This window comes from Solanum tuberosum, unplaced genomic scaffold (genome assembly GCF_000226075.1).
Source record: "Solanum tuberosum cultivar DM 1-3 516 R44 unplaced genomic scaffold, SolTub_3.0 scf00125, whole genome shotgun sequence".
NCBI classification, from domain to species: Eukaryota; Viridiplantae; Streptophyta; class Magnoliopsida; order Solanales; family Solanaceae; genus Solanum; species Solanum tuberosum.
The window spans coordinates 437,115-461,015 of record NW_006239052.1 but is presented as its reverse complement, the minus strand read 5'-3'; the positions used below and the strand labels follow the sequence as shown (position 1 = coordinate 461,015).

At 28.9% G+C, this 23,901-nt stretch overlaps 1 protein-coding gene across 1 annotated transcript; it reads right to left on the bottom strand.

Moving 5' to 3' along the window:
- Nucleotides 1-12,011: 12,011 nt before the first annotated feature.
- Nucleotides 12,012-14,179, bottom strand: IAA2 (auxin-responsive protein IAA14-like). The gene is given in 5 exon segments (NM_001288102.1): nucleotides 12,012-12,049; nucleotides 12,324-12,385; nucleotides 12,590-12,725; nucleotides 13,220-13,446; nucleotides 14,001-14,179. Coding segments are annotated over 5 exon segments (642 nt in total).
- Nucleotides 14,180-23,901: the final 9,722 nt, after the last annotated feature.

Genomic DNA, 23,901 nt, shown 5'->3' with positions numbered 1-23,901 from the left:
CAAACACAAACACATTTTATACATTTGTGTTTGTATAAAAGCCAGAGAAGCGAGCGAGGACGGGCCCAATATAATTAATTGTTTTTTCAAATTTAATTTATTTATTTTTTAACCTAAATTCACATCTTATTTTATTATAATTTCTAAAATTTCCTACCATTTAAAAAAATTACGAAAATTCCCTCTCAGATACATCCCTATCCTCTGTCAGATACATCACTATCTCCTCTCGGATACATCTGTATCCTCTCTCAAATACATTTTATCCCCTCTTGAATACATCCCCTATCCTCTCTTGGACATCTCTCCCTTCTCGGATACATCCATATTCCCTCTCGAATACACCCCTCCCCTCTCGGATTCATTCGTGAGCCATGTGTCTGCAAGTTTCTTGAATAACAATGTATCACGATCGATGTATCCGCATGTCTGCTGATGTATCCGAAATTTTTAATTCTAAGAATTTTTTGTAATTTGAAAAAGAGTAGGGATATAATGTAATTAGCACTTAACACTATGAAAATTAATGTAATTTTTACTTTAATTTATGTGACATATTTTTCTTTGTAATCAATTTCAAAAGAATGATGTATTAATATATTTAATAACATTTTGACTTTAAAATATTCATTTTATTTTTAGTAAGATGATTTATAGTCATATGAACATCTATGGTTTGTTTTAGACCATGAGTTTTAAAAGTGTTTTTTAAAATAAAAAAACTTCATGTTAAGTCAAATAAACATTACATAAATCGAAATGGAGTGAGTACAAACTTTAGATCAGTTTTTATATTTATAAAATTTAAGTTTTTGTAACTATTTTTCCTTTTTAACAAAATTTAAAATGAAAATACTAAAGCTTTTTCAAATTAATTTTTATAGTATTTTTTTTTATCAATATTCTGTCGATAATAATCAAAATTTTAATATAAATAAGGTAATGAAGTAACTTAATTTTGAAATTCAAATATTGATATCAATTTAGAAAACATTTATTTTTAAGTTGTAAAGCATTCATAATCTAATATTTAATATGTTCCCTACTCTCGACGAATGACACTAATCTATATATATATAATATAAAGCCAAATGTAAAAAAAGTGATGTGACACCTCTCTAAGGCCTTCATTGCTAATTATCATTTTTTCTCATTTTTTTGACTTTTTTCTCTCTATTTTATCTTATTTTTTAATTAAAGAATTAATCATATTCTATTTAGTAATCATATTAATTTAGTGTCTATAAGTTATTACATTAATTGCTAATTATTATATATATTATATTGAAGAATGGAAAAGGTCACTAACTGAAATCAATAAAGCCCAAAAAAACAACCTCTTTCCGTTATTACCCCAACTAATCAATTCATAAAATCTTTTATTGCCCTTTTCTTATTCATCCTTTTTTTTTTTCTCCTCACGACATTTTGTGCCTTTTTCATTATTTTCCTGCCTTAATATTTTGCAAAAATTAACTATAATTTTATTTATTTTGTTCACCATTTAACATCATTAATCACTTTTTTCTAATACCTTTCTCTATTCCTTCTTAAAGATATTACTAAATTACAATTAAGACATTAATATCAATATAAGTTACAATTTTATTGACTACTATATTACTCTTTTAATTTATATTATTCAATAAAGTTACAAATTTATTGATTACTATAAATACTAGAGCATATCATCTTCACCAAGAGCAAGAATTTCTTCTTCTTCTTCTTCTTCTTTCTTCTTTATATTTATACTAAAGTACATCACTTTGTTTACAGCTAATTTTATTATATATAGATTATTTGTCACTAACTTCTATTATTTACAGTGTAGAAGATAAGATGAGCATATGGCAATTTTGGGATTCCAAATTCAAATTCAATTTTGATGAGTACTATATATAATTTATGTTACTCTTCTCATTTTAGTTTGTTTGATGTCTCTTATTTATAGTGTTCTTTCTTATTTATTTATTTTCATTTGTGTTGTTTTTCCCCCTCATTATTATTGATTTTACTACACTTATTATTCCATGCATATTTTTTGTGAATAAGTTTTATTGTTTATAATGGAAGATGCATATGATAATATTTAGGGATTTAAGTTTAAGTTTGATGAACAAATCAGTAAAGGATCCCCTCAATTACTAATTTGTCCATTAATCTTCAATGATATATTGGATGTTGGTTATGTCGACAAATTAAATATTAGAGGAAAGAATCATCTTCCTTGGTACTTCTACAAAAATTCTTTTATTTATTTATTAATTTTAATTTATTGTTATACTAAATTTTTTTTTTTAAATTTCAGGTAAATTGTTTTTAACCTTGCAGGCTTGAATCGTTTAGTTCATAGACCTTCAAGATTTTTTTTATTGATTCAACATTGTATATGTTTTTTTCCTTTACAAAAAATGAATTTAATTTTTGTGTTGTTATATTAAGTTGAGAATAATAAAACTAATTTGAGAATTCAAGAATTCCAGATTTTTTGTTTATGTTTACCTTTTAGAATAATTTAGAAATATTAACTAACATATAACTAAAGTTAAAGGAATATTAATTTATACATATAATACTTTGAGTTTAATTTATTTGAATACTTTATAGTATTTATGTAATTGAGGTTATGTATTTCTCAATCTATTCATTTTATATAAATAAAATATGTCGTATATTATAATTGTAGTAAAAATTAGTCAAGATAAAAAGTGATTTATAAATATTTTATAAGCTAAGATTAGTGAAAGGTGAAAAAAAAGGTTGATTCATTATTAAAGAGAATTATAAGCTAAGATTAGTGAAAGGGAAAAAAAAGGTTGATTCATTATTAAAGAGAAGAATAGCAACTTTCATAGGCAAAAATAAATAATTGAAAAGGGATGTGGAACCGAAAATCATTTTGAAATGTAACTAAAAAAGAGATAGAATTACATAAATACAATAAAATTATCCAAATGAAAAATAATAGGAACAAAAATAGACCAAGAAACTCATATAAACGAAAAAAAGAGAGTAAAAGAGTGGAATTTCAAAATGTCAACTGTCAAGAATGAAACATATATAATCAATTAATTTGTTTCTTTTTCTTAATTAAGTTCCTGAAATTGTGATTTGTTTAGAAAGGTTTAAATTGTCAGATTTGATTGCATCAATGTCTTACTATTCTTGTCACATTTATATCTATAGTAAAGTTAGATATAGATAAAGTGGTGTGGTTACTTTTTATGATCTAGAAAGTTATTTATCTTTTTTTTTTTCCATTAATTAATATAACCAATAATTAAAAGAATCTATTATATTTATTACATCTAATTATATATCTCATGAGTTATAAAAAAAAACCCTTTATATCCTCTATTTATTAATATGTCTCATCAATTCTTTTTACGTAATTCTTACATTACATATATTTTAGCTAGAAGAGTGATGTAACACCTCTCTTTTTTCAAAAATAGAATTTATTTATTTATTTTTATTATTTATTTTTTACTTTTGATCTCATTTTTATCAATAATTAATCAGATAAATTATTTTTTTATAAAATAATTCAAAAAAATGATTTTTATCGTTACTATAATCATTATCCACAATTATACAAAGAAACGTGTCTATGACCTTACAATGGAAGTAAAAACGGACAACACCCCTCAATACCTACACTTTTAATGAAACTATTGACATGTATTGGTATCAATAATCTTGCAAATAGTATGTGACTTCTTAACTTTCGAAGCTAATGATTCAACAAGTTAATTTGTATATATCACTGTTCAAATACTATACTTATTGAGAGTATGATAAATAAAATTCTTTTGATAAATTACTACTATTCATATTTCTAATTTGAATTCTTGAATGAATGTAAATTTAATATGAGCTCGATACATACTGGAGTTCACTTATAAGTTACAATGCATTGGAGTCAAGCAGGTGCAGGAGAAAATAAACAATTGTGATGTAATATGCTTATGATGCTCTTCAATTCTGAAAGGACTGGCGATTTTACTTCTTTGTATAATTTAATACGATTTCTTTTGTAAGTTTTAGTCTTTGTGAAGCCTTATTTACAAAACATATATTTTTAGACATTTTATGTCTTAACCATAAATTTTAAAGGATAAGATTCTTTAAGAGCAATATTTTATTAAGAATAAAATATGTTTATGTATTTATCAAGAAAAAAAGCTTTGTTTAACTATGGATGGTTTCAGAAAAAGTAGAGGCGGACCAAAGAATTATTAGAGGGGTGATTACATTGGAAATGGACATCTTTAACACTAATTTAATTGAAGTAAACATAATGTGTAATTTTACCTTTATAGGTTGATATCATAAAAAATTAACTCTGCATTTTAAAAGAACAAAACAGTTGTTAAAAAAAATGTTTTCGTAAAAAATATATATTAAATATATTTACATTTTTAAGCATATAAGCTTATATATATTTCAGAATAAATGAAAGGAAAACTTATGTAAAGATACACATATAGATGAAGAGTTCAATTTATTAAATCAAACTTACCTTTTTAAATTAAAATAAGGGAGAAAATGGTCAAATAACCCCCTAACCTATTAGTCAATTCTCAACTACACACCAATACTTTACGGGGATCCTATTACCCCCTAGATCTTTAATTTTCGATATTTTGTAGCCCTTAAACGCTGACATGTCCAAAAAGTGAATACACTTTCCTTAGGCGCGTAGATACTTATCTAAAGCATATAATCTGCATTTTAAATCCACGTGTAAGATGAAATCAACCTAAAATTAAGGCTGCCAGCTGTAGCTTGCATTTTTTTGCCATTTTCTCGAAAAATCTTCTTTCTTCTTCCTCTTTTCTGCCATTTTCAAAGCTTGAGTTTTATCACCTTCCATTTCAAAGCTTACAATGGTATCTTCCATTTGAAAGCCTGATGTTGTGGGGTTCGTAATCCTCTCTAATGCTCTCCAATTTCAAATTTAGTGTTCGAAATTTTTCTCGCCTATCAAAATTATAAAAAGTTTGGGTACCGAGATTCATCGATAAGGTTTGAAATTTCTTCTCCTTGTCGATGTCCATAATATAAGTTATTTCCCTCTTCAACTCATAAACTCCATCACTAGATCTGCCCCTCAAGATTTAAAAAATTGTCAATTTTTACTCATTTGGGTCACTATAAATACGTGTTCTTCTGCTAATAGAATAAGCTAAGCAAAAATGAATGTTTGAAAAATTAATTCTTGAAATGGTAAAAAGTGAAGTACTAAGAAGAATCATTTCTGGATTTACAAAAATTACTTGTCATTGGAGTTGTATAAGAAAGACTGATACACAATTGAATCATACATATTATTAGTTAGTTTGAAATTAGAAATTTCATTCTAACTTAAAAGAGAAAAGTAAAGGAAGTGGCTCACTAGATTTGAAATATGAAGAAAAATAAAAGTGATAGAAGTGGGCCCTGCGCGTGTATACAAACATGTGTATATACCTGGTTAACGTCAAAAGATCAGCGTCTAAGGATTACAAAATATCGAAAATAAAAGGTTTAGGGGGGTAATAGGACCCCCCGTAAAGTATTAGTGTGTAGTTGATAATTGGCTAATATGTTAGGAGGTCATTTGGCCATTTTCTCTAAAATAAGGTGAACAATTTTAGCGATGTAGCTTTTTTTTCCAGAAGACCTACGATTCTTAAGCGATTTAAAATGCCAAAATATATAAAACATAAGTACTAATAACAAACTAAATTAAGAATGAAATTTGATATATTTGAATTAAACATTACAAAGAATTTTTAACACTCAATTATTCTAAAAAGTAATTATTTGACGAATTTAGCGAATTATTTCTAATCACGGTTAAGTTCACTAGTTTATCATAATTCAAGATTGCAAGAAGTAGAAATCAAGACTAAAAAGTGCAACTCACTATTGTTGACACCCAATTTTGGCCCTCCCCGATGATAATTAGTTTCCGAGCTTCTTATTTTTCAAACGATTTCGAATAGTTAGCTTTATAAAATTCAAAGTTTGTTTTAAATGATTTTAGTTGATTTTTATAACTTTTTAAATAATAAATATATTTCATATAGTTATATATGTAATTAGTATATTTTACAAATGTTTGAAAATCATATTAAAGATTTGTACTTTGGTAAAATAAATATTTTATTAATTTAGTTCTAGTTTGAATTATGGTTAAATTTTGGGATTGCTAAGTTTGTATGTAAATCGATTAGTTTATGGTTAAGTTAATTATTTTATTTCGTTAAGATTAAAGAGCTCATAAATTAATTATGTTAATTTGTCTTATAGGAATTCTAGTCGAATCTTCTAAATTAATTCTTTCGGTTACTTCTTTAATTTATCGGCTAAATTGTTAACTAACTTTACTACAATTTTTGCCAAAATCTAGCATTTTCTTCAACCCCGTTAAAAGACCATTTTTAGGGCAACATCAACCCATTTCCAACACTCCAAACAACCGACAACAACAACAATATTTCAGCCCAACTCTTAATTCTCAACCCAACTATTTTCTACTAGAAATACATCAGCAGCCCTTCCAAATCAATTTTCAGCTTCTCTAATTCACAGCCCACTTCAATTCCCCTTTTAATCCAGCCCACTTTAATACTCCTAAACCCACCCTTACCCGGCCCACTTTCTATTCATAAAAGATCCCAGATCCTTCACGATAGCAGTAGCAACAACAGTCCAAACGCAACAATGACAAAGAATACACGGCGATTCACGGAAGCTACACGGCATCCAATTTCGTCGTTTCCCTTTGCCTCGCCAGTAGGTCGTACAACATCTACCAGCACGCGGAAATCGTCCTTGTGGCCGCGAGATTCTGCCACGTAGCACTCCAAGGACGAGTCGATCGATCGAACTCGTCCATCTCTCCTTTCCTCTTTCGGCAATGGTCAAAATTTCAGAAAAAGGGTGTCTCCCCTTTAATGGAAAAGATTTCAAATTTTGAATTTGGGAGTGGACCTTGAACCAAAAATTTTCGTACCATCCTCCCCCAATTTCCGAACCCTACTGCCTTGCTATATATTTTGTTTATGTTCACTATGGAAAAGGGAGGATTTTTTTTTAGACAAGAAATTTTTTAGAGCAAAGAGCTACTCTAGCGGAAAAAATAAATAAGTAAAAAGGGGCTAAGAATACAAACAAAATACATTCGAAATAGAGGAGAGACTAGTGTGATTGTGGTGTGGTTTCTTCCCCGTCCATACGAATCCTCGTAATCTAGTTTTGGTGGTGGAGTCGTCTGGTGGCTAGCTCGTTTTGCCCTGTTCGCTGCCCATAAGAAGGTAAAAACCTTTCATTTTACTTCTGCCTGTTTGCCCTCTGGTTATTCCGCATTTCCTCGGTTTATGCGTTTAGCCGAGATCTCTCAATCTGGAATTATGGTTATCTTTCGTGTATTCTTTAAATGCGTAAGCTTGGGCTATTTAGCTGTCATTTGTTTACTGCGGGGTTCATTTGTGAAGCGTCTTGAATGTTGACACTTTATTTTTATTTTATTTTTGTTTTACTTACTGATTAACCGAGTCAATCTTAATATGTCCTATTATAGTAGTATGCTCCAATTTTTACGTGTAGCGTTTTCCACGGCTCATCTCCCTGCTGTTAGTTTGGTTAAGTGAAGGTGTTGTAGTTTTAAGTGGGTCTCCAATGGCTTACATACCAAGAGACATCTTTGTATTTGTTATATATTCGTATTGAGTGATTTTGCATATCGGTTTGCGGTTGAAACTTTCTTTAATAGAGCTTTAGTTATTAGTAAGACTTTCGTTACTTCGGTTTTGTATAGCTGTTGGATTCATATCGCGGGTTGTGTGCCTTCCTCGAAGAGATGTTCCCTTTAGCATAAAATATTCATAGATGTCTCTCTGTTCAACTGGCCATTTAACAAATATGTACATTTGGAAAGGACCGATTAATTTTTCTCAAATATGTTATTAATCGTGATCACTTGTATTTGTTTATTTTAATATCGCTGCACGCAAGTTGTGGCTGGTCCCTTTTTACCTATGGTAGTGGTTTAGGCCCCATGCTTGGTTTATTCATTTATTTGTTCACCTCTTCCGTTAAAAATTCGATGATTTGTTTAACTTTAACGGATTTTGTAATTTGATTATTATTTAAGAATGAAGTTCACTATAGTTTACATGCATAATTTATTTATTTTTGGTTATTTGAAAGCATGATGAATTATTTATTTTTTATTATTTTTTTTCATTGTTTACGTGTACTGTTGTTAGTCACCATTTTAATTGATTGATTTGAACAATCAGTGTGCTTTTCTAATCACTCATTTAAGCTAGGTGCTTCATATAATGTGACTGAATATAAAATATTGTTTTAATTATTAGCTTCTTTCTTTAGCATGTCTGCTTATTTAATAAGTTGAATTACATTTATGTGCTATGGGTTTTGAGTGTCAAATAGTAGCTTAAACGGTCTCTATTCTAGCATGACTTGGATTTGGTACCTTTGGGGTTTGTATCCTTTGGTTCAAGCCCATGTTGTTTAAAGTTCAATCGAGTTATTCACTTTGTATTGGCTTAGGGGCGGTTATGATTCGCTTTAGATATGTTGTTGCTTTATTATCATCTGGTACTAACCTTTATTATCGTTTTGTTGCATGTAAAATCCGTCCAAGTCCTCACGGACTGTATCTTTGCATTTCCAAGGGGGGCATGGAGGCCCCAAAATTCTTGTACCGAGTCAGATCCCCCGAAAATTTGGCGAACAGGGTTTGGAGCAGATATACAAGATCGTATATACTAGTATACATCTAGTGTATACGAAAGAGGGAAAATGGGCCTAAAGGCCCCAAATTTCAAAAAAAATAATTGTATTTTGTCATTTTGGGTCTATGCCCTTGTCATTAAATTTTGCTATTACTTTGTTAGTTTTTAGGGCAAATGGAAAATTGGGCCTAAGGCCCAAAAGAAATGATGATTACTTTGTGTTAGTCTAAGACAAGTGCAACTCAAATAGGCCGAAGGCCCAAAACAAAAATGGGTCCGAATACTGGTCCAGGCGGACAGAAACCAGATTTGGGTCCAATCATCTTTCCCTCTTTACTTTACTGTGTTTGTTTTGCGTGTTAGTATTTGTCGTTAATCTTAGGGTCGAAAAGTTCAAATCCCCGAAAGACGCTCATTTCGTTTTAACAATTTAACTAAATCGATCATCTTTCAAAAGACTTAAAAGAATAAATTTCGAGAAGTATCTCACTTAGATCATAGGTCAATACTTCCCTTTTTCCCTTTTATAACCGTCTCAACTATAAAATAGTTCAATCGTTCTATTCAAATTAAGTTAAAGTATTTTTAGCCAAATAATTAATTGTCGGATAACCACATTAGTGGACGTTTTAGGTGCTTTCAAAACCTTCCTACAATGTTAATAAGAACCTCGAACCCTTTTCAAAGTTTTCACTAGATTCCTGTATTAATCTTGTGAAAATGAATAGTTTTCTTGATTTTTCTTAAAAAATTAAGTGGCGACTCTTTAAACCAGTCAAAAATATATTTTCCTAATAAAACAACTATTAGTCTATTATATGAAGGTCAATCCGTAGTTTATCTATTGTGAAAGTTTCCTAAGTATATGATATATAATTCTATGTCAAATTAATTTTAGATCCCATATATTAATACTATTTCAAAATTTATCCCGTTAATTGGTTATGTGTTTCTTAAACTATAATTATGCAGTCATTATTTTGTCTTTTTTTTTTTAATTCTTACATTACCAACTCTATTTTTTTTTAAATCTCTTTAGAATTGTGATATTTTTGTTTTCTTATTTAAGTCACAATTTTCAAGATAAAATTTGTTAAATAAAACTATATGAATACTTATGTTTAGAAAACATTATATATAATTTATAAGGAAATTACATACATGGAGGATTGTAGGATTATACTGAATATATTGTAGTAGTAATAAACATAGATGAACGATTCGAATTGTCAAGAATATAAATGTATAAATATTTTTCAGATTATTATAATCAAACAAATACAAATTGATTTTTAAAAATAAAATAAAATGAATTTGTGGGGCCACACATGAAACAAAACTTTTTGTGACTCTTGAAAAGGAAAATTGGTTCTCCTAGAAAATTATTTTGACCATTAATTATACACTTATAAATTTATAACTTTGCCCATAAATAATGTTTAAAATTACATAATTGCCATTGGTCGTCCTAATCACGGCTCTTCTATATAATAGAAATAAAGTCAGATTGGGATCTCCAATAACAAGTGAACATGCATTTTCGGGTCCAAAACAAACAAAAGAAGGGAAAGACGGATGGTTGAGACAATGTTTCGTTTTCACTAGAGTACAGAGCTTCAAATTAAAGAACTATGTTTCATGTGGGAGGACGAAAACTAAGGAAGGTTGGTTCCAAGAGCGGCAAACAAGATAAATAAGGTGTGTAAGACAGGGCCAAAGAAGGTAGCATAGAAGAGAGTACCTCCTTTATTATAAGGTAGGTCCCCGCGTCCTTTCTTAAGAGATGGATCAATCGTCACTCGACAACTCAAAGTTGACCTGTATAATCCACGTACTTGCCTACTCGTCTATTACCGGCGCCTATTTGTATCCAACTACAATCAATTCCCTTATAAAAGAAAAAAGGGTCCTCGACCAATCCTCAATCGACAACAACGCAACTCTGACATCCTAGCAAAGTAAAATCTCTGCCCCTATCGCTTGATTGATCTGATCAGACACTTGCTCTTCCCAACTTTTATATATATAGACAACCAATAGCATTGTACTAATGTTTCGTGACTTTCATTTTAGCATCTATTTTGTTAATTAATTTTGTGTTTTTGCTTTAGCTTAACGCAACTCTGACATCCTAGCGAAGTAAAGTCTCTGCCCCTATCGCTTGATTGATCTGATCAGACACTTGCTCTTCCCAACTTTTATATATATAGACAACCAATAGCATTGTACTAATGTTTCGTGACTTTCATTTTAGCATCTATTTTGTTAATTAATTTTGTGTTTTTGCTTTAGCTTATAATTTTTTTACTTTCTGGAGAAAGCAACAAAAAAGTAACTTGAAATTGATGTGGAAAGGATAAATTTGTCAATTCTAGATTATTAAATAGTTTTGTTACACCTATTATCAAAGAAGGGTGGCATATGTAATTTTTGAAACCACAAATGAGGAATGGGCTATAAATCAAAATTTTAGGACCGATGAGATTTCTGAAATTATTCCTATAATTTATATTTGCTTTATAATTTATTTTTGCGCTTATACCGACGATACAAAATTCAAACCCACTTAAAGTTCCATCCCTTATATGTACCAGCCAAAATAGAATTATTTAATTATAATGGAAATTGCACTAAATAAACAAAACATTAAATAATTGACGGGGAATCTCCATCAACATGCACATGACCTTGTTCCCTAAAAAACATAGACTTCATGGTAATAAATAATTCCATAAAATAATTATTGATTATTATAAATAAAAAGATGAATAAATTAAAATAATCAAAATGCATGATTTTGGTTACTCGAAATAGGAGAAGAGGAAACAACATTTAAATGAAGGAATAAAACACTCAACCACTAAGACAGCGATGACAAACAAACCAAATTAACAACAATAACAACATATCGTAATTCTACATTTGAAAGATTATTCAAAAATTAAATAGTTAAAACAAATGTAATAATGAAAATCCATACTGAAAATATATAATGAAGAAGAGAATAACAACAACGATAATCGAAACAAGCAAAAGGAAAATAAAATAATAAAAGTTGAGGGACAATAATTAAACAAAGCCTATTAGTAATAAACAAGTTTGTTTATTGCTTCTTGTCCAATTACAAATGTCCAAAGATAATTATCTATATATTTATATACTACTAACTATCAAATAAAAATACAGACACCATGGAAATTGATTGCTTCATTCTTCATCAACATTTTTGAGTCTCCATTTATGAGTTGCTGAACTAATTGCTCAGCTCCTGTTCTTGCATTTCTCCATGGCTCTTGGTGCTGAAATTCAAGAAAATATTAATTAGGGAAAATCGAGAAAATACTTCACCCTATCTCAAATATTAATCATTTTGATAAATCAAATTTGTTTCCAAATATTTGAAGTATTCTTTCAAATATATAGGATAGTTGAGACAAATAGTTGTATAACTAAGGCTATTTATAAATATTATTTTTCACAAGGAAATATGTAGACAATTTTTAAAAAGAGATAATATTATAAACGGGAGGTAATAATTTTATTGAAACATAAAAAGAAAGGAAATACTCCTACCAAGTCCAATGGCTTCTGATCCTTTCATTATGCGTAAACGCTTGCATGAATCAACAAACATCCTGTAACAAATCATAATGTCACAAAAATTAGTCATAGTCATAAATCATAATTTACTTAATTAGTAGGATGAAAGATTGAAATTTAAAAGTTATAATCATCTATCGTTCACTATCTATAATAGATTAATTTACGTTACAACAGTTTAAGTTTGCATATCTCCGACTCATGAACTTAGATAAATATTGATAAAATTGTAAACTTACTGCCAAGGTACATCTCCAACAAGCATCCAGTCCCCATCCTTATCTTCATAGGTAGGTACATAGTCAGAACTATTGAGGACATCCATGAGTTTCCTCTCATTCATAAAATCTATCATTCCTTGGGACCCATAATTACCTGCATATATACATACATACAATTAATTAACAACCTACCTACCTAGCTATCTAGTGGAATTAATTATTACTAGTAAAAATAAAATAAAATGTATCACTATATTCAAAGGATAGGCTGTAATATCACACATATGATCATCATACTAACATCTAACTTTTCCCTTTAGTTTTTTCTTTTGAAAATGCATCAATTTATAGCCTAGCTAGCAACTAGTGGATATTATCAAAATAGAATATATTTTTTTTGTTATTTTGAATCTTCACATATGCTATTTTCTTCAAAAAGTTTACATGCATTTAGGATTTAACAAATTCTATCGAATTCAAACCTGATACCTTTAATTAAGAGCAAGGGAAGGGTATAACTTATACCACCTACTATAACTATTTCAGTAGATATATTTAATATGTTAGTATTATTGTACGTTGAGTAACTCATAGTGATGATAAATAAATAATTATATACTGTCACTGCATAGAAAATTATAGACGTACCCATAGTAAAGGAGCTAAACATCTTGGTCAAAGAATCAGAGAGTTGTTGGTAACTTTTGTACATCTTTAAATCTACCTTACGAAGGTAAGGTGCACCATCCATGGAGACCTTCACAAATGCTATTGTTTTTTCTCCCTTCTCACTAATTTCTACATTATTGTTGCCTTTTTGAGACATTATGTTCTTTCTGAATGATCTTACTGGTGGCCACCCCACCACTTGAGCCCTGCAATTTAAAAAAAAATAATAATAATAATTTTTTGGTACGATAAAAGTCACTACTGTTCATGCTTTTCGATGTTTAGTTGGTGAGTTAAACTATTACCCTCATTACAGAAAGGAGGAGGAATTAGTTTGAAAATTCATCGCTAATCTGTTGTAGCAAACGAATTAATGATGAATTTCTTTTGTTTTATAGGAGTAATTAATATAATTTCTGTCTTTTGTTAAAATTTATTTAACTTAATTTCTTATTTATTCTTTTAATAAAAAAGAATGTCCTATTTGTATATATAGTTAGCTAGTAAGAAAATTTACATTTAATTTAAAATAACAAGATTCAAATTCTTGGTTAAATATTTAAATTATTTGTTTGGTCAACTATGGCGCATAAAATGAATCAAAGAGAGTATATTCAATAATATAATTGAATCCATAGCTTTAAAGTAGTTGGACCTAAATTAAAATTCTGAATTTGCTACGGAAGAATTTATAACTTTTAAGTACTTAGACCTGAATTAAAATTCAGTCTAAGTAAAGTAAAGAGAAAAAAAGACTCACTTAGTTGGTGGCTTGAGAGAGTCCTTGTTAGAAGAAGTATTGTTGATGTTCATAGAAGGATTATCGAGGTTGAGTTTGAGATCAACAGTTTGTGAAAATCCTCTTTTCTTAATATTGTGATCTCCTCCACCACCAGGCATCCCCAAACATAACTCAGTTTCCTTGAGATTCAAGTCCATTACTTCTTTTTCTTCTCTACTATACAAAATAAATAATGATACTATATGGAAATTGAAGAGAGAGATATGTACTCACACAAAGTTTTGGAATTAATAATGTATAGATAGTGCTAGCAAAATAAGGGGTGCATGTATATTTATTTCAATTTTGTTATGAAGTTCTAGCGTATGGACCTCTGACACGTGGACATATACAGTATGTTGATCAACTTGGGGTATTACTTACAAGGCATGTTATGAAAAGAAGAGTTAAATTGTTTTGTTGGAAATTATAAGTTACTTGTTTGGGATAAGTTGATTTGGGTAATGCTAAATGGCCAGAAAATTTTAAAAGTGTATACTATTTTTTTAATTTTAAAATAAAGTGATTTTTTTTTCTATTTTTTTAATTAAAAAGTATGAAAGCTAAAAGGATAAAAATGTTTTAAAAGGTAAAATAACATAGGTAAAATACCATTCTGGCCAAAATAATAGTTGTTCACTGTACTATTTTGGGATGTTTAATAATAATTGTCCACTTTATGAAATCAATGGATAATTTTACACTTAGTTTCTAATTTACCCTTATCATTAATTATAGTCATTTCCCTATTACATTTATCAAGACACTGTATTTATTATATTCAAAGGATGATATAGTAAAATTACCCTTCTATTTATAATTTCTTAAGACATATACAAAATTAATAGTGGACAGAGTAAAAAAACTAGTAATCTGCTGTTCTTTTTAGTTTTTCTTATGAAGGGTTATTTGATTTTCTATAATGACAAAAATGGTCTCTTGTATAGGGATTAGTTCAAGTTAAAGTAGTTAAACTCTCAAATATTTTAATATATAAATAATCTGTTAAATTTGAGAGGAACCCTTGAAAAATAATAATCTAACCATAATCATAAAAAAATTGGATCAATTTCTCAAAATAGCAACACACAAAATCTGGGACTAAACACAAAAATTGCAAAAGTTACACCTTAATTGAAGGGCACCACCATTCTAATTTCTAGATTCTAAAAAATAGATGAAAAATAGCAAAAACCGCCTTCAATTATGAATTCCCACTAAATTCTTTTTTTTTTCTCCGTTAAAACTAACAGATAAAATTTATTAAGTATTTTCCAAAAAGACCAGAAGTGATTATTTTTTATAGACTCACATATTCGAAACGGCTTAAAAATATATGTAAAGAATTACTTTAAATCTATCTCAAAAATAATTTTGTTATTTTCCCAATCTAATATCGTAAAGATTCTTTTAGACTATCAATGTACAAAAATAAACTTACCTAAACAATCCGTAATTCTAAAAAAATATGTATTTTTCTTTTGTTAGGGATATGTAAATGTTAGTACTAATTATTATGATACCCTAATGATTTGTCTTTTTTTAAAAAAATATTTTCTTTTAATTTATGTCAAGTAGATGGGAAGTTTTTTATTGAATTTATTTTTAAAACAATGAAAATAAGAAAAAAAAATTAGACCATCTCCAATCCAATACCAAATTTTACACCAAATCCTAAATTTGGTGTTTTGAGCTCCAACCCACACCAATTTTTACACCAAATTTGATGTGTGAATAGTGTTACACTCTATTCATCACACCAATTCACTTTTTGAATATTTTAATATTATTTCATTATACAAGCTTTTAATTAAACATTATATAAATTGTATGTTTTAATTAAATATCTTGTATATTTAATTATTTTTTTTATGTATTATTTTTATAATATTAATTTTAGATATAAAATTTAGCCTTTTTGTACATTAGTTTTTCTATATCTGACTTTTAAAAAAAAATTAAATTTATGTTAATTCTACTATAAATTATAATTGGATATAACTACAATTAACCTTCACAAAAATTAAAAATGCAAATATTGCTCATTTTAAACTACGTAATGCATTAATAGAGCATTTATGGGAGCACCGTAGTGATCTTGAAAGTTGAATATTTATGAAGAATTTAAATAATTTTTAAAATTATGTAATGTTTATTTAATTGTATTTCATTAATGATTTCACTTTTATTTGTAGTATCCATTATTATGTATAATGTATAATATTTGCTAGCAATTTATATTATTTAAAAAATTATGGTACAAAATAATTTTATATTAAACGACTATAAAAGGAAATAATATGAATTATATATTGTGAATGTTTTAGAAAGAATTTATTTTATGAAATAAGAAATAATAATATAATAATGAAGGGAGAGAAAAATATTTTTTTTTGGTGTAAAATTTGATGCAATGGATTGGAGTTGATTACATCAAAAATAATGTTGACACCAAATTTGGTGTTTCGGTTGGAGATGTCTTTAGGAGGGAAATGCAATGATTAAGGTAACAATGAGCCTGAAGTGAGCTAGTAGTGGTCCAATAAAGAGCCATGATCAATCAACTCACCAGTGTAAAATAACATTTATAAGCTAAAAAAATAAATAAAAATAAAAAAGAGAATATTTTCTTATTCAAATATATAGTCAATTAATTCACGTATGACTTTTTTTTATTCATGTAGGACTTTATTATAATGTATCGTCACTTGCAACTTTATCCATGTGTTCCTTTTTCTTTTTCATCACAATAATCATTCGTCAATTTAGGTGAGTTTTTAGTTTGAAATAATTATATATGTTTTCATTAATTACAAATTTCATATTAGATTTCAAGTCAAATATAATTAAATTTATAGAATATATTTCTATTATCAAATGCACTAAAATAGAAAAAAAGATGTAGCAAGATAAGAAGAAAGTTAGATAAATTATCAGATACATGCGAATCGAGACAGGTAAAAATATAGAAATGTGAATGAAAAAGGTGAACTCCAAATACACATAAATTACAGAGCGGGAATCCAATTTCTTTTTTCCTTTTCTTCTGCCAGCAGACAGACGCGGCATTCTGTCTCTCCAATATATATATATATATATATGTCTGTCTATATATTTGCATGAATATATATATATATATATATAATTTTCTCTTTGATTCCATATAGTAATAACTAATAATCAATGGGATACATGTTGGAGGCAACATATACATATATCACGTACTGAAACTATGATTTAATACGTGATATATACGAGTCAATTATATATTTAATATTTGTAATTTCAATTTCAAGTACTTTGATGCAATTCATTTGTTCTTTTTTTCCCTCCCCTTGGTGTTACATTGTATTGACATTAAATGAAGATGGCAACTTAATTTCATAATTGAATTCTCTTTAATATTTAGGTTGACGATACTTCTTTTTTCTTCAATATTTTCATCTCAACATAAATCTTGCTTTTCTTTCAAACTTTTATTTGAGAATAATTTATTGAGCCAAGAGTCTATTGCAAACAACCTCTCTATCCCGTACAGATAAGCATAAGGTCTGCATACCGTCATACACCACACACTTTTCCCAAATTTCATCTATAAAAATATATTAAATAGGTTATTGTTGTGTTACATTAATTGATATGTCTCTATCTTGCTTTTTATCTCCTATTCTACTAACAACTTCACGGTAATTCTTAATTAACTCAGTCTAAATTCTAAAATGCTCATATGCATCACTAATATAATGAAGTACTCTTTTTAAAAAAACATCATCTAAATTATATTGTAAAACCATTGAAGTCAAGTTCCTACTTCTTGTTAGGTCCCTCTTAATTTGTCTTTTGATCATAACATGAAATTTAAAGCTCATGTACGTACTATTTGTTGAGTTGATGATCCATTGACCAAACAATTAATCAAACACGTACGTAAACAAGAATAAAACTTTGGACAATATTAAAGCACACTTTTGACTCCATCAAATTAAAAGAGATGTAACAAAAATTATAGTTTACATATAATATAGAGCAAATTATAGAAATCACATACTTTTAAGGCAAAATTACAATCTATCCCTTAAAAGTTTATAATTACAGAAATCCCTCAAACAGATAAAATAATATAAGCGCTGATACATTAATCTGATGCGCGAGATACATTAAGTAATCGTTAAGTAAGATACATTACATTTTATACATGATACACTAATGTGATGCGCGAGATACAATAATATAAGCGCTAATACATTAATCTTATGCGCGAGATACACTAATCTGATGTGCGAAAATGAGGGATTTTGGAGATGTGTAAAACTTATAGGGGACAATGGTAATAAGTAAATTAAAAGGTGGGATTTCTGTAATTTTTCCTATAATATATTCTTGCAAATTAAACTATGAATATGATGACACATTTTCTTTTTAACTTATCTATAAAGAGAATGACACATTTCATTTTACGTAGCCTAATGAAATGATTTATCTAAATCACAAGTTTCAAAAACCATTCTTTCTTTCTTAAACTTCAAGTCCAGTCAAGCACCAGAACATAATAAATAAACTAGTATCCCACAATATATTTAGTACATGTCTTGTTACCTAGCAAAAAGAAATGAAACATTTGTCCAAACTCAACTAGAAAAGAAATGGAGTACTTACTATGCATGAAAGTTTTTGGGGGTGTGGGGTGGGGTATAGCATGTTGTGTCAAAATTTCTCTTACAAGACACATGAATATCAATCAGTATATAATTCATTTGTAAGCTTTTTAGGGCATGGTAATGACTTAGAGACAGGTCACATCTCAAAGAGATGGAAAACATCCCTAAACCCTAGATGTGCCCTTTGTTCAATCAACATCCCCCTCCCCAACCCCATGCTCTCTTGTTTCTTTCTAACCTAACATAAAATGATATTAATTCATGACCCACAACTGAATAACAAGCCATCTCACAACCCAAATTATATACACTTTCTTTGGAGTAGCATAGGTAGAGTCAAAATCACACAAGCCAACAGTTTCATTTCTGATTTGTGGATAGCTCTTGGGGATCAATTGAACTCTCCTTATTGAAAATTGTACTATATGTGTACGTAAATAGCTAGAGTGAAAATAATTATATATATAAGTTGTTAAATTATCTTTATTGTTGTGAAGAATCTCAACACTTTTACTTTAATTTAAATATTGTAGAGTGCATGAAAGGCGAAGTTAATATTTAAAAATTAAGAGAATTTTATTTTTTAATGAATGTGTTCATTTTAGGTGGAGATTTAGACTCAATGATTTGGTATTTTATTCTGAAAGAGAAAAGTCAAGAGTATTAAAGTTGGATTAGTAAAGATTTTGCTGCAGCAAATGTGAAATTTCTTATAAAGAGCAAGATACTTATGTCGCACTATCAATACACTCATTAGTTTATTTTATTTCAACTGTCATTATATTTTCACCAACACCGCTTAAATTATTTTTGTAGTCCGGCCCTTTCTATAAAAGCTTATACTTTGTTTGGATGATTGTTTCATAATGTATTGTATTATATTGTTTTAATGAATACAATGTTTAGATGGATTGTATCGTTCTCTGTCGTTACATAATGTAACATATCCATAATTTGAATGATAAACCTACTAGAAAAATAGGGTATGAGGTAGAACTACTACGAAAAGGTGAGATAAAAGATGAAATATGACTATTAAATAATAAATAAAGGCAAAATGGCAAGAAAATATTAAGATAACGACGCGATCACACCAAATCTGTCGTTACATCAAACGGATCTTTTCTTTGTTACCTAACAATTGATTTAAACGACACGTTACAATAAAATTCTATTAAGTAACAATCAAAAGAAACGTTATATTTAAACTAACAATATAATATAATACAATAGAACGGGTACGTAGCAACCATTATTAGTGTCCTCAATTCTGAATTAGAAATAACAATTGGGGCAGGGCAGGGTAAGGCATACCCTTAACAAGGCAGGACAGAGAAACAACTAAATGAGACTGGAACAAGATAAAATCTATTTATTAAAAATACATTATTGGGCGCGGGGCAGGTAGTGGGTCAAGTGTAAAAACAATTAAATCCTTCATCGTGTAACTTATACTTGTACATTATTGGGCGGGGCAGGGCTAAATAGGGCGAACACATTAAAATAATGAGAAGAAATGATATAAATATATATATAACATAAATTAGGGCGGGACATGACAGGACTTAATAGGGCAGCACAATTTTTTTGAAAAATGCTAAACGGAGCAATGTAAAATAGGTCAAAATCTTAACAAATCAAGACTTGCCCCGCCCTAATTCGCCTTATTGCCCATCCCTATTTTGAGTTACCCACATTAAATGTGGAAAAACTTTTTTATACAGAGATATATGGTATACAAATTTATACTGTAGATTATTATATTAAATAAATATTCATTAGTGTTGTGTCAGTAGTTAGTGAAATGATTTTCGAATTGTTTGTCGATCGAAAGAAATTCTAAAACTATTTGTTTCTCTTGTTTTTATTTTATGAAGTAAAGACTGGCCTTCGTACAAAGTTTTCTGAGTTACTGACATTTTGTTTCTTTCTCGAAGTGCTGATAATTTTTTTCTTTTTGGTTGTTTGGAATAACTTCAATATGCAAAAAGATGTGCTAATTATGCACCTTATGATTCCATTTTTTTTATAAAAAAAAACTACTCAATCCGTCTCATTTTATGTAGCACTATTTAATTTGACATTGTGTTTAAGAAGAAGAAAAAAGAAGACTTTTTAAAACTTGTGGTCTAAAATAATCCTTAGATATTTGTGTGGTTGAGAATCATTTCATTAAGAGTCAAATGGTATTTTAAAGTTTAATTATTTTTTATTATAGTAAAGTGACATTATTTTTTAAACAAACTAAAAAAAAGAATGTCACATAAAATGAAACGGAGGAAGTAACATATAACCTTTCACGATCGAGTTTGATATGGTAATATTTAAAATGTAGCCAAAACTTATTGATAACAAAGTATAATTAAATTGCTTTCGTAGTGCAAACATACACGACCAATATATCTAATTTAAATCTATCACAAAAATATAATGCTAAAGGATTTTACTCATAGAAGACGAACAAGCTCTTAACTGCAACAACTTCTTCGAGAGACTCTTTATGCAGAACTGGAAACACTTTGATCCTATTTTCGATTTTAGCGATACTATTTATTTATTACCATCTATAGCATACATAACAATATTATGATAAATCTGCACTTACATTAAAAGTGAATTATCCAATAAAAATGTATCACAAGTGTTTAAAAATATATTAGGCTTGTTTGGTAAGAAATTGACACAATATATTATAAGTGTATGATAATTGTATTATCCATCAATAAAACTTGTATAATATGTGTTTTATAAATTGTTCTCTGCAATATATATTAAAATTGTATTATAAGTATCTAGAGAAAAAAAAATGTTATCCTTAATATAACATATATATGTAAGTTTCCTATAATTAATCTGTTCATTTATCAACTCCATCTCGCCAAAAACCCTCCCATTTGACACGCCGTCTCGTTTGTGTTTTGTTATTTTATCAAATTGATTACGCCTTTTGAATGGATAATTATTGAGGAGAGAAACTTTTTGGTTTGACAACATATTTATGTATGACAAGCATAGATTTCTACTATCTCTAGATATTGAAGTAGAAAGGCAAGCATGCATTTAGGCTTTAATAGACCACCTAACAATTAGTAATTGTTGAATTGGTGGATTCATTGTTTGTGGACATGGTCCTAACTGTCTAAATCAAAATGGGTTGGTCCAGTAAGTATATATGTACACGAACTCAACATACATTAATTGTGAAAAGGAAACTATATTGCATAACTAACATTCCTTCTACTATCACATTCACTCCATTGCTCAATCAAATAGGAAAATCACTACTAGAAACAAATGTTTGTCTCACCGTGAATCAATAGGACATTTGTGCTATAGAACATGATTTTCTCACTCATTTCCCATCAAATCAACTTACTGGGATAATGTGTTGTGTTGTGGGTAGCAGGATCTCATTGAAATAATGGAAAACTTCTTAATTTTTCCAAATGAAAACATTACTATTTTTTCTTTTTTTCATTGATTCAATCAAAATGTCCATGAGATTCAGTTATTGAACATTTTTCAATAGGAAATTTCAGTGAGAAAATAGTGATGCTCTAGTAGTGAACATTTCCTTTTTGATCACTCTTGCATTCATTGTCATCCATAGCCAGACCACTCATTTCACAAGCCTCAAACTAAGATCATTTACCATCAGAATAAATAATTTTGGTAGCAAATGACTTCCATCGTGTCACGATAGATTGGTTTCCTTCGTATCGTCAGAGTCCTTTGCATATAAACTTTAGTAAAATAGTTAATATTGTTAACGCTTCTCGTTTCGTATCGATTTTATTTGTTACTATATCTGAATGTTTACCTTTTTTCCATGTTACAAAATGAATGGGGGCATATAGAAGATCAAGAATCTGGGCCAGGCCCAGGCTGTTGGATTTTCCAACAACTTATTGTACTTGCTTAATGGGCTGTTGACAGCCAGAACGGGCCATAAAATCCATCTGCTAAGTAGGGCCCAAAATGATGTCTACCTAACAACGCGTCTGAATTTAGGCCCACACGCAGGTATGGGAATATGTACGGCAAAAATTTCACAGGACATCTTATTTGGTCGTCTCCATTTAATTTGTATTCATTTTTTAAGAAATATCTATAATATTAGGTAACTTCAAATAATTTAACTTGTACTCACTATATTTTGATTGGTATATGTATCAAGTATAATTACTTGAGACAAAATGTTGTTTTGCATCTTTTTCTTGTTCGATCTTTTATTTAAGATTTGAGATTACTATATATTCTTCGTTCATTGATCTTGGATTTGAATTGAGTTTGTTTCGTTTTTTACATGAAACAATAAGTATATGATGGTTGACACTTGACAAGCTTTAAATTAAAACAAATAGATATTGTTAGGAAAACATAAAAATAATACCAAATCACCATTGTTGCAAAATGGAACTTAATCTCAATTAAAACCCAGAGAGATTCAACAATTATATAAATTTCTAAAAATATTTAATCGTAAATTAAAGGGAAAATGTACAAGTATCCCCTGGACTATGACTGAAATCCCAGAGACACACCTTAACTAAACTAAGGTCCTATTACCCCCTGAATCCATTTTTTTTGTAATTTTGTGCACCTTTTTTGCTTATGTGGCATCCAAATATCTCTCACGCGCCTCAATTGTGTGGAGTCACGGAGTGTGCCACGTAAGACAAAAGGTGTACAAAATTACAAAAAAAAATAAGTTCAGGGGGTAATAGGACCTTAATTTAGTTAAGGTGTGTTTCTGGGATTTCGGTCATAGTCTAAAGGGGTACTTGTACCTTATCCCTAAATTAAATTATTATTGCATATTAGTTTAACATTATTATGAAAACACATAAGCTACACATTCTAGATCTGACCTCAATATAATTGTGTAAGCAACATGGGGTATGACTAGGAGTGACAAATAAGCGAGTCGAGTCGAATATAAGTCGATCAAAAAATGAGTTAAATAAAAATGGATAATTTATCTGACTCAACTCACATTTTAAATGGGTAAAAATAAGCTATCCAATGGATAATATGGGTACTCATATTTACCCATATTATAATTGAAATCTTGTTAAAAGCTTTGAAACAAAAAAAAATTAAAGTTTTTTTTATCACTTCTCTCCACCCTCTACCGCCCTATCCCAAAAAAATGTAAAAACAATTACCACCCCACCCCTACCAGCCCCCCCCCCACCCCACCCCCCCCACAAACCAAAAAC